This window comes from Lygodium microphyllum, chromosome 16 (genome assembly GCF_053477565.2).
Source record: "Lygodium microphyllum isolate KBCC chromosome 16, Lygodium_microphyllum_v1.1.10, whole genome shotgun sequence".
Lineage (NCBI taxonomy): Eukaryota > Viridiplantae > Streptophyta > Polypodiopsida > Schizaeales > Lygodiaceae > Lygodium > Lygodium microphyllum.
The window spans coordinates 79,954,968-79,967,652 of record NC_141150.1 but is presented as its reverse complement, the minus strand read 5'-3'; the positions used below and the strand labels follow the sequence as shown (position 1 = coordinate 79,967,652).

Here is a 12,685-nt window from a genome sequence, read left to right as displayed (position 1 = left end):
CACTTGTGGGATAACATTATGAATGAGGCACTAGAAATGAGACATATGAAGGATGCAAATGCGTGGGAGGAGGCCTATTGAGCGTAGTGGGATGAAGGCGGGTTGGATAGGCCTATGGCACCATGGATGTGATGCTACCTTTGAGGGGCTTGATGGTAGCATGAGATAGCAGATTCTATTACGAGCAACACATAGGTAGGAAGATGATGATAAGGAGGGTTAGGCGACATCCTTCTTCTATGCTAACATGGACATGCTAATGTAGCAGTGAGTGTACTTTCATGTGGCTAGAGAGTATGACACATGCAAGAAGGCTATAAGAATTGGACCTTGCCATTACTCAAGAAAGGAGAATCATTGAGAGATCTACAAGTGTACACATCTACATACAATGTAATACATACCTAGGAGAAATTAATGTAGCGCATGCATTAAAGCAAGATCTTGATGCTATTAAAACAAGTCCATGTTTTATTGCTACTTTGTAATGTACACATTTATCATGATGATTGTCATGGTTGATTTTGTGAGGCCCATTTGTTGTAAGTTTTGGTTAAAACTATCACATGTAACAAAGAAGGGGGAGGGAAAGATTATAAGCATGCAAATGGAAGAAGTAATGAAAGAGTGTTATGTTTCCTCATGATTCTTTTATCTAACAATACCAATCAAGAAAATTTGTGTGATTCACCATTTATCTATTTATTGCGTATCATTAGAAAGAAGCTTTGAATAAGTAACAACATTACTACATCTCATTTCATGACCTACACCCATTGTCTCACAGCCGACACCCACAAAAAGAGAGAGAGAGAGAGAGAGAGAGAGAGAGAGAGAGAGAGAGAGAGAGAGAGAGAGAGAGAGAGAGAGAGAGAGAGAGAGAGAGAGAGAGAGAGAGAGAGAGAGAGAGAGAGAGAGAGAGAGAGAGAGAGAGAGAGAGAGAGAGAGAGAGAGAGAGAGAGACTTATTCCATGGAGTTTTCCTCCCAAGTCCTAACACTACTCTAAACACGCATGCACATATACATGCACATGCACATATGCATGTGTACTTGCTTGCTTGCTCATCCATCTAATATATGAACATTGATTTTATAACTTAGCATACATAATTCTTGGTAATATATTCATGTGTACTCGCTAGCTTGCTCATCCATCTATATATATGAACATTGATTTTATAATTTAGCATACATAATTCTTGGTAATATACTTTATAATACTTATAAGCAAGTTTCTCTTACTCTCATAGAAATTTCAAAGGATTCTACACACATATACACACGTGTGTGCACGTGAGCGCGCACACACACACTCACTCACTCACTCACTCACTCACTCACTCACTCACTCACTCACTCACTCACTCACTCACTCACTCACTCATTCACTCACTCACTCACTCACTCACTCACTCTCTCTCTCTCTCTCTCTCAATTAAGTCTAATGCATTGAAAATAGACGTAGAATAATAAATTGATTGGTTTTTATTCACATTAAACTTTTTGCCCTATCAATGCAAATTAGGGATCACTATACCATCCACACATGAATAAACCTCTAGATGATAGATCATTGTTAACATCCATACTCCCAACTATACTATTGTGGCTCAAATCAAATTCATCTGCTTCGTTGTATTTACATGAGAAATAAATAATTATCAAAGCATGCATGCACAAATACAACACCTAGAATTTGTTGAATAGAACATATATAGCACACAAAGGAAATCAACTTATAAAAAAGTGAGCATTTTGGACCCATCAAAGAGGCGTGCGGAACACATTGTACTCACAAAGTAAGTGTTCGAGAAAGAGAGAGGGAGATTGAAATGGTATTTTAACAATTTATCTATTATTTCACAAACATGTGTTATGTTGTTGCGATAAATAATGAGAGAGTGTTGTGTTGTTTATTTATTGCAAGAAGTTCAACCTTTAGGGCATGTTTAGTAGGGAATTTGTTCAGATAGAGAAGGGGGAGAGAAAGGGGTAAAATATCGTAAAACACCATGCCTTTACAAGCACCTTGATGACCCGCACTTGCACTGTATTTTATGTGAAACCTATGTGATGCATCCACAAAGTTTGAGAAGAAACTTTTGTAACCCATAAATGATAAACTAGAGAGAGAAGGTGGAGAGAGAGAGGGCCTCCGTGCTAGAAACCACATTGTAGGGGAGTTAAAATAGTGTCATGATACAGGTGCCCTAAAGACCCGCATTTGCGTAGGTCCTAACGTAGATCGCTAGGATCTTGATCCCCGTGCTTGTGCGGGTATGAGCACAAAATGCCAATGTGTGTGGAGAGAGAGAGAGAGAGAGAGAGAGATGGATGGATGGGGTTTAAATATCATTGCTTTATAAGTGCCTTAATGATCAGCTATTATACAAGTCCTGGCATAGGATGATAGAAGGGGTATTTTGGGAATTTCCACAAGAAATAGAGGTACAAAGGTATTTAGTTGTAAAACTCATAAGCACATTAGAAGTATGGGCCATAGCATGGACATGATAGGTAGAGTAAAGATGATAATTAGGTAGGCCATTGGAAGTGATAATCATAGTACATTAATGGTCATAATCCTGCCTTCATCTGTCTCTGAGAAGGAGAAGCAAGCCTCCCTCAAGGAGCTGCACCTGGAAGGATGATGGCTTACCTATTATGTCTCAATGCAGGGGATGATGGCTCACCTAATTATGTCTCAATGCAGCCTCTCTGAAATCATTCATTCATTCACTCTTGCATAGGGCAAATTCAGTGCATCTTGACTAATAAGCACACAATAGTGCAAGTTGCAGACCGTCTCCCAAGGCTCTCTCTGTCTCTGTGTCTCTCTCTCTCTCTCATCTCTGGCCTCATGCACAGTCCCCAAATCAATTTTGAACTTGAGAGGATGGGGTATTATATGCCTGCCATTCCATCTCCACCCATTTCGGTTCTTCCCCCTTTGGCCTTACATCGATGCGTGCTAAACCTAATCCACTTCGTGTATAGCCCCGCCACTCTCTCTCTCTTTCTCTCTCTCTCTCTCTGTGTCTGCCCATCGCCTCTGTCTGTTCGAATGCACCACAAGATCGATCGTGCCTGCCCTGATCGTACACATCTGCATCAACGCACGAGAGGACTTGTACCTCGTTTCCCACTCAGGCATGTCTTAGCTCAGCTTATTTCACCTCCATCTATTCCCTATTCAGGCATGTCTGGAAACAGCTTATTTCAGTCTCAGGCTTTATGACTTCTCAGTTTCGGATTCTAATTCAGTCGCCGATCTTCTGAGTTGTGTTCAGATGCATGAATTATGAAATTAACTTGCTTCGGCTAAACAAATCAGTCTGGCTTTGCGATTAAACTTTAAACCTTTTGTTTCACTAAGTCTCTGATCATTTGAGTTGTGCTTAGATGCATTGACTAACCAGTTTCCTGTCACTAATTCGGGTGTTTGATGTGATTATGGGGTAATTGTGCTAATTAAAAAAAAATTGAATGTGTGTTTAGATGCGTAGGTTAACCAGTTTCATGTCACTTTTTAGGTTATTGGTATGATTATTGGGTGTTTGTGCTAATTTCTGTGCGATCATCTGAGTTCAATCTAAATGTTTCTTGAAGGCCAGATTTGTGAGATCAAGTAAGCAGTTTGTTACCTCCAGATTGTTGATCTTTCTAAAGTTTCATGTTTGCTTTCTGGCTGTATCATATTCTTTGGGTTGGTGAATGCCAGATTTTCTGAGATCATGTTACCTACTGGCTGCATGTTGTTCAATAGTTAGATGTTGGAGTTATCTTGCTTATAGAAATCCAGACTAAAGAAGACACTGTGTCATCATATCAAGTTCCTTAATTAATTCAATATGCCATGTGCAAGCACTGTTTGGTTGTCTCATGCTCTTCATTGATTCAAGATGTAAATCTCTGTGAGATAATATTTGGTTGCTGTGTCGCTATTTGTTTATTTACATGCTGAGTGGTCACATCTTTCTATACATAGGTCTTCTAGATATGCATTCCAGGATGTGTGTCCTGCCTTGTTTTCCTCACCATTCTCCTTTGGACTCCTTCAATCAGGTTTTGTTGAACTGGAGGGAAGCCTAGGCTTTAGTTTTTGAAATCCTTGTCTTCCGATTCTTGTCTGCAACATCCTTTAGTGTCTATGGAATACTCTTCATGGCAAGCCATTGCATGTTTAAAGCAGTCTCCAGCTCTGAAACAAATCCTTTAGTAGTAAAGTCTCCCATCTTTGATTCTTATGATTGCCAATACTTTCTCAGAATACCCTTGGAAACATTATAATGGCTTGTCTAAAGAAAGAAAGCATCTTTTCAAGTTCATTATGCTGGTGGGCAGACAAAGGTTCCAAAGATAGAATGGCTTGTCTAAAGAAAGAATGCATCTTTTCAAGTTCATTATGCTGGTGGGCTTGAGTGAAGAGAAGCTATTAATTGTCTTTGGTGCATTTAGACACGAGTCAAGCCATACATAGTTGGCTCTCATTCAAAAAACTTTCATTCTCTTGCACCCTTCCCATCTGTTCAGGATGAAGTTGATACTGGTCTTTCTTTAATTTGATCTTAGTGGGTCTCAAGCAGGCTTTGAAGGTGAGCCAGCTTTGGCTTTGTTCTTGTGTACGGAATTTGGTCTCTTGGAGATCTTCTGGAGTCTTCTTAGTCATCCATCTCACATTTCATAGTTCTGAGTAAAGATTGTTAACATATAGTCTTATGTGAACTGTGATGGAAGTGTGTGAAAATGAACTCGACACTAGCTCTAGGGTAAACAGGCCAATCTTATGGCTCCTAAGCTTCTCTTGTAGCGACTGTCTGTCAACATTTTTCTTTGAATTTGTTTTTACATTGCTGCTGTCATTGCCAAAAGGAAGCTTTTGTATCCAAACACGATTTTAAGATATGTCAGGTTGTACAAAATCTGCAAAGGCCAATACCTAAGTAATGGTTAGACAAATAGAGAGGTAGCTCATTCCAAGTCCAGAAGCCAATGCCAATCTGGCACATCGATAAATTGGCTTGCTAAAGTATGCATGACACTTGGAAAAGAATAGCATAACATTTGGGGCAACATGCATTCTTATTGAAATGTGCCCCTTTATTGGCATCTGTATCCCAGTCTTCTTTTCTTCTTCACTGGGGTTTTGAAATCTATGGTCAAGGTCTAAAAAACAAATGCTAACTGTTCAATAACTACATAGGACACTTTTACTCTTCTGTATACATTTTCTTGTAGAAAAGAAAAAGCCCCCACTCCTTGTAGAGCTTTTGACAATAAGTAGCAAGAGCCTTATCCAGAGAGAGATAGGGAACAACATGTTGAGCATGTAGAGTTCACAACATGCTGAACATGTGGAGTTCTCCAATCGTTGGTTAAACCCTAACATGACCTGCAACAGTAGTGGATTAGACTGTGCTGTTCTATTGGATTGCAATATCTTCGTTTACTACTACACTTGGAGAGCATTTAGAGCAGTCCAAGGCACGAGACAGAGTACGGAGGATCCCTATTATAAATGAGAATCTGGATTTTACACATACTTCACATTCTCAAGATTGCTTGAGCTTGAGGATGGTGACTCTGACTGAAGAGTATCATCAACTTCTAGCATGAAGTTGAGTGCCTTTTTAAAATTGTCATTTTCAACCACATCAAACATCACATTGCCCTACGCTTTGGAAGCTTTTCTAGCTCTAAACTGTGCTGCAATGTTATTGAAGGAACAAAGTCGAGTATTTTCTTCTAGGCCATCTTCAGAGAATTTGTTGAACACCTTACCAGACCTTTTTGTAGGTGTTGATTGTTTCTATCATCCCATGAACGTTTGAAGGAAAGAGTAAAACTGGATCTTAAATCTTCTTGTATAGAAGGTTCTTTGGAGGATCTCCCTTCTTGATACTGATTGTTTTATTTTATAAAGGATTATTCTTAAAATTCGTTCTTGGTCAAATGATAGCTAGCTCTAGATTCATTCTATTTTGAAGGAACAAGACATAGGCAATGAATTAACAATTTCGACTTCTTTGTTATTTCAAATCTACATTTGAAACAGTTAGTACATCCACAAGTAAAATCATGTATTTTAGATTCATCACTTGCTAAATACATCAATTATCATAGAACCATAAGGTTTTAAGAGACGATTTTCCAATTCTATAGGCCTTAGAAACAGTGCGAGATGCAAACAGGGGGACAATGGTGATGAAAAATGTTGTACACTAGGCTAGTTTTCCAGTCTCTTTGAAAAAGTTTATGGTCAAATATGTTATTTCATACCATATGTCTCTTTTCCAAGTAGTTACAGAAGTATGATAACTTTCCCTTGCATGTATGAAAAATATTATGAATATGAAATTGGGAAGGTCATGCAAGAGATCCATAATACTCTTAATCAGACAATCAATTCGTAAACAAGATCAAAGAAAAAAACAAATAGAGATATAGATGGCAAAGTCAGCAAAGAAGCACTAAGGTTGGAAGGGCCACTGCCCTTATCAGCAATAGGAAGTTTTCTGCCACAATTCATAGCCTTGCATGATTCATAACAAAAGCTAAATGCTGGAAATGAGTGTGCCAATAGCCAGCTTGTCACCATCAATTAAAGTCAGCTCTGCCTCCAACAGAATCAGGTCAATCACCTTATGTTCGGAGATCCTTGAAGTAGATCTCTAAATACAGTCATGACTGGTTGAAAAACACAATCAACAGCTCTTTTGCAAAGAAGAATCTTCCCAAATGGTAGGGATTGTGTTTCTGAGGTGAACTAGCTTATGAACAAATTCTGATGCAATGGATCTTGCATCATAGGAAACGAAGCAAGACTAGTCTTTTGCTTATAAATAGAATGGTGCAGAAACTTCAGAGTTGATGTCAACGACAGCATATGATGTCAGTCAGACTGATGACTGGACAGCTTCACATGATGAGCAAGGCTGGAGATAGCTGTTTTGGATGAGACAATGGCTGATCTGGTTTTGGGGTTGCATCATGTTAATCCTTCAATGCCTCTAAATAGTATTTTCATGTCTTTTATTCTGGTTGGTAGCTCTGTGTGCAAACGAGGAATCCTGTTATTATCACTGTGCAAGCACAATGTAGCAGATGCTTGTGGCATTCCCTCTCGCTTAGCTAGTTGGCAGGAGGGGTATACCCAATCTCATTTGAGAAGCAGGTTCTGCCCTAGTAGAACTGTACAGCTTTAGCATGGACACAAGATCTATGATATGCATGCTTCAATTCATCAAAAAATTGACAGCAGACTGAGATATCTTTGACTTTCCAGATGGTTTGGAATGGGACAAATAATGGAATGACATCTTCAAACACTTGTTTGTTTCTGGACTTAAAAGCTTTCTGATTATCTGTATTCTTGATTTATTTACTTGAGGGATAAACTCAATCACCATCGTTGAATGAGATATTGTGCTCCTTTTGAAACTTGTACTGTGTGGCACAACTCGTTCGCATTATGTTAGGCATTATTTAGTAGTTTACAAATATGACCGATTATTTAGCACATCCAATTTATGGTTATTCTTTAACCACCGAATTCAGCGTCTTCCACTCATGTATATGTGCTGTCCCATGCTTCACTTGCTACTCCAGTTGTGCTTGTGTGTGCAGATCTCAGCAGTGAGCACTAGCACTTTCGTCCCCCTAGTCTCTGTCATATATTCTTGACCCCTGCCACTTGCGCAGCACATTGCAGTTGGAATATCGCCTGTCTTGAGCAACTACAGCCATGTACCCTGCATTTCTTTGCCCTCCCGTCCTCTTGTGCAGATCCAGAAGCAGGCAAGAGACACCCATCACATATGCGTCAGTTCTTGCTTGTGTTTCCAGCTAGATAGCCATGTGTCAGAAGTTACCAGCCTAAGGCTGAAGTGACACTTTTGCAGTGTATCCTGCTGTGTTCAGCCCTACTAAAGCAGTGTATGAAGTAGAACCTGCACCTTAAAGCCAAAGTCATGGACCAGTAAAAAATGCAATTCTAGGCATTTCGTGGACTTCTAAAGGAGACAGAATAACTCAGATCCTGCCACACTTCTATAAAGTGTAATAATATATGATGGGTTTAGCTAACAAGAGCTAACCAGAAACTCAGTTCTTCATCACATGGTAAGTATTCAACTTGTATGATGAATAGTCGTGAATATTGATTGACTGACAACTGTTCTTGAAATCTGGTTTTGAAGTATGGCTTGAGAACAATGTGACAAAAATTCAATGTGGTAGTATACATGATCTTTTGGTTGTTGAATTTCAAAGCACTAACTAATATGTCGTATAATCACAAATACAAGTGTGAATTAAGGCATCCTGATGTGCATTGCAGATTGAACTGCAGCTCTCACAGGTTGTGAATTTTTGTCCAACAATTGAAGGAGCCGGCCTGCAACATTATATGAGTTATGGCCAAGTGCTATGATGAAGAGCGATCAATGCATTCAGTTGAACAATCCAAATCACAGATATCAATTGATCCGTCTACTTCTTATTTTCCAGAATGCATTGTCTGGACACCATTACCCATAGTATCATGGTTGGCTCCTTTTTTTGGGCATGTTGGCATTGGGCGTGGAGATGGGGTTATATTAGACTTTGCTGGCTCACACTTTGTAAACATAGGCAATTTTTCATTTGGTGCTGCTGCGCGATATGTCCATCTTGATGTGCAGCAGGTACTTGATCCTGATGGGGTTGATTTCAGCGTTTAAAGCTGTCTAAGTATGTGCATAGAAGTTCTAAGTATTAAGCTGCTAAGGCACAAGCCCATACCTCCACATCTCTGTTGACCTTGTATCATTGTTGTGTGCTCTATATGATTGGATTGCATGGTTGATCCGGTGCACGTCTGCAAGCATGAGATCATTTCCAGTATGGAACCAGTAATGGAGTAGGTGGGTATGTCTCAGTACAAAATGTGTTCTGTGTGCACACTTCTGTTTACCTTTGAAACGAACTTAAGTCGCATTAAAAGAGCACAGATGATGTATAGGATGTGTTTTTGGTCAATGTAACTGCTACGGTAGTTGTTGTTGGTAGTAATTTCCATTGAGTCTAGATGATTGTTTGCAAGTGGTGTACAGGAGCGTGCAAGTGTCCATCGGTATGTATCAGTACATAATGTGTTCTATGTACACTTTTCTATTTATGTTTAAAATGAACCTAAACTGCATCAAACATGCACAGATAATATATAGGTTGTTGTGGTGAATGTACCTATTCCAGTAGTCATCAGTGGTAATTTTCATGGAGTGTACATGCATGTTTGAAGCGGTGTGAAGGTGCATGCATGTGTTGTCTGTGGGCACATATCATTACCTTTCTGTCTGTTGCCAACCAGCATGAAATACTGATTACGTATGCCCTTTTGATGCAGTGCTGTTTCCCTCCTCATCTTTCAGGTCATACTTGTAAGTTGGGGTTCGAACATGCTCAACTTGGCACAGCATTGTCCTGGGATGATGGAATCTTTAACTGCATGCACCATTTTGAACACAAGGCCTACAATATATTCACATGTAATTCCCATTCTTTTGTTGCCAGTTTCCTCAACAGGGTGGCATATCAAGGGACCATAAAATGGAACATCATTACAGTTGTTCTGTTGGTCCTGCTGAGGGGAAGATGGGTCAGCAAGGCTGCTGTAGCAAGATCATTTGCTCCCTTTACATTAGTAATGTGTTTTGGCTTGTTTATTGCTGGCTGGCCCTTTTTAGCGGGATGGGCAGCATTCGATTTCCTGTTAATTGGATGGTTCATGTTGATAACATACACAAGACTTGGGGTCATTGATTGCTAATCGATCCAGTTAACATGTTACATAATGAAGTAATAAGGGAGTGTGAGTGAGCCCTTGTCAAATCAGGCTGGGCAGCTCATTATTTTCTGTTGATTGGATGGTGCATATTGGCATCTTACACTAGACTTGGGGTCATTGATTCCTAATCAACCCCACTTACCTGTGATACAATGAAGAATGTAACAGAGGGGTATGAGAGGCTTTTTTTGTGAATGAAGTCCCGAAAACCCCTTAGTGATGGGTGAAAAGAATCCCATCACTTGCTAAAGCATCCCCAGTATCGATACATTTTTTGAGAGTATATACAGTCACTAGTTCTTCAAGCTTTGCAGAATGCCTTGTCTTTATTCAAGACATGCCTTGATCATTCTGTTTGTATATAACTGTTTGCAATGATTGCAATACCAGTACATTTGCCCTGTAAAAAGGGATGAAAATGTTGGGACTGGAGAGGGGGGACTCATCAATATTTACAAGTAGCAAGAGAGATTACACCACCACGTAAACTTGCATTTAAGGACAAATTAAGTTGCATGTCTAGAAAGCATTAACTGTATTAGCAGCCATTCATACTAGAGTAGAGAATGTGCTATCACTTGCCATATAAAGGAAAATATAGAAAGCATGGTGTGGAGGTTGCAATAGTTCCACTAGCATTGAAAAGAAATGATAGAACATGTGTGTGAAGTGGATGCCATAGAAGTTTCACAAGTTTTTGTTGGATACGAACACTTCCGAGTACAATCAAAAGTAGAGAGGGGTGACCAAACAGTTGATCTTTGGTGAAAATTTTGTGCATCTCACATTGAAAATGGAGAGAACCAATTGAACATTTGTTGAAAATTGTGTCATATGTAATTTAAAAGAGACCTTTAGAGTAGTGCGTTTGTTTTGGACTACTGCATATACAATAATTAAAAATGTATGGACAAGATGGTTGCTAGCATAATTCAATGTACTTGTATTGGTGAAAGAATATGCCATGTTTCTCGTCAAAACATAAGTTGCAAAGTGACACACAGAAGTATGCAATCACATAGAAGTATACTGTCACATAGAAGTATGCCATCGACGATTGATTATACAAAGCATGATACAAAAAAAAACCCTTGAACAAGTAGATACATACAAGCATTATGTTGAATATGTTTGAAAGTAGAAAGCAATGAAGGGGTAAGTTTGTGGTAAAAAGTTTTATTGTAATGGGTAAAGAGTGGACTAGCAATAAATAGCTTTTGCAAGAGCATGGTAAACCATATTAGAAGATGCTTTGATGTTTATGGGGGACCTCAACCATTAGCAAGTGAGCCTAAAAATGATTTTATAAAAAAAGGAAGTTGAAGGTCAACTCTTGTAAAGTGTAGAGATGCGACACTTGTTGCTCAAGAGTGATGAATAGGAAATAAAACCTTGTGAGTCCTAGTCAAAGAAACTCATAATTGGGCTCTCATTGGTTGTGCAACGCAGAGTCCTTCAAGGAGTACATGAGAGTTATGAAATGATTAACCAAGATGGTTGGGCACTTCTCTTTCCATTTGATTGGCTTCAAGCCTTCTTGCTTAGACAAGATTCTCACATTCTAATGGTTGTACTATTAGGTGTAACATATATGGTGATGCTTACATATTGGATATGATTAATTGGCAGCTCCTTTGTGGTGATTGAGAATGATGTTATGCATCTAGTCAAGTGGGACAATGATTTCACAATGGAGCCATTCAATGTTTACTAACTTGTATTTACAATCTCGGTATTACCCTTCCCTTCCCAAGCGTCATGGTAATAGAGGAGTTTGGTTGCCTTGCAGGTTGCCTAGTGGTAATTTAGTGGTTGTCATGTCCTTTAGTGTGGCGTTATGCCTTTCACTTTTATGAGAGAGAGAGAGAGAGAGAGAGAGAGAGAGAGAGAGAGAGAGAGAGAGATTGGAAGTGTTGTTGCAAGATTGTTGCCTTGTTGCACATTCTCACATGATATCAATCATTCCAACTCTTGTCAATCTCGAGCATTGCTACTCGAGGTGATCTTGTTTTGTAGTTATGTTGTTGCATTCTCTTTGACTTGGTGTTGTAATATTGTTGATGTGGTTGGAATGATGCTCTCCTTTGTTGGTTTGTGTTGAGTTGCTTGGTTGTAGTCTTGTTGCATTGAACTTGCCTACTTGGAGTACTGTTGTCTTGCTATGGATGCTATATGGACATGTGACTTATTTGATATTGTGGAAGTATTTCATGGTGGTGTTGGTATTCTCTTATCATTTTTGTTACATTTTGACAATTGTGTGGCAACTTTGAATTTTGGTTTTGTGAATTAAGGACTTAGTTAATGGAGTTAAGTTGTTCTTGCACAACCATTCTTTGTGTTTTTGTGTTTACTCATTCTCACTATGTTCACTTTGTGTTTGCATTATGAGAGGGCTTTTTGTGTTGATTTAGTGCTTCTACTAAACTTTGTGGATTGTTGAGCCTAGCTTTGATTGTATGTTTGCATTGTGACACCTGGGATTTTGTGATTGATTGTTTTATCGAACCATTGAATGTAAAGTATTAGCTTGTGACCTCTTAGTCATTTTGGATCTCTCTGTTTATACTTCTAAATTTAGTTTTTCATTATGGCACCTCCATGTGCCAACGACGATGATGAGCGCCAACGTCTCGACTATCACATTTGGGAAGTTGTCATGAAGCTTGGTTTGTGTAGAGAATATTGTAGCATATTGTCTTTGGATGGACTCCAAGACCTTAGCATCCCTCTCCTTTGACTTAACCCTCGAATGTGAAGGATGCTTATCTTGATGCATTTTTGGATTGGGATTCAAATGATGATGTTGCTCATTCAATGTTGTGATTGTACATATAGCAATTACCTATTGTTTGACC

General features: G+C 39.1%; 1 protein-coding gene across 5 annotated transcripts; it reads left to right on the top strand.

The window, feature by feature from the left end:
• The first annotated feature begins 2,485 nt into the window (after nt 1-2,485).
• On the top strand, nt 2,486-10,644 carry LOC148023023 (protein REVERSION-TO-ETHYLENE SENSITIVITY1-like). 5 transcript variants are annotated; one of them, XM_087696014.1, is made up of 4 exons: nt 3,648-7,798; nt 7,903-8,122; nt 8,340-8,685; nt 9,387-10,644. In XM_087696014.1, the coding sequence occupies exons 3-4, from the start codon at nt 8,416-8,418 to the stop codon at nt 9,807-9,809; spliced, it is 693 nt and encodes a 230-aa protein (XP_087552140.1). In that variant the 5' UTR covers nt 3,648-7,798; nt 7,903-8,122; nt 8,340-8,415; the 3' UTR covers nt 9,810-10,644. The 5 variants fall into 5 exon arrangements, with proteins under 5 accessions (XP_087552139.1, XP_087552137.1, XP_087552141.1 ...); XM_087696013.1 differs by lacking the exons at nt 3,648-7,798; nt 7,903-8,122 and adding an exon at nt 2,486-3,198; XM_087696011.1 differs by lacking the exons at nt 3,648-7,798; nt 7,903-8,122 and adding an exon at nt 2,493-3,151 and having other exon boundaries at nt 9,387-10,637.
• The last annotated feature ends 2,041 nt before the right edge of the window (nt 10,645-12,685 follow it).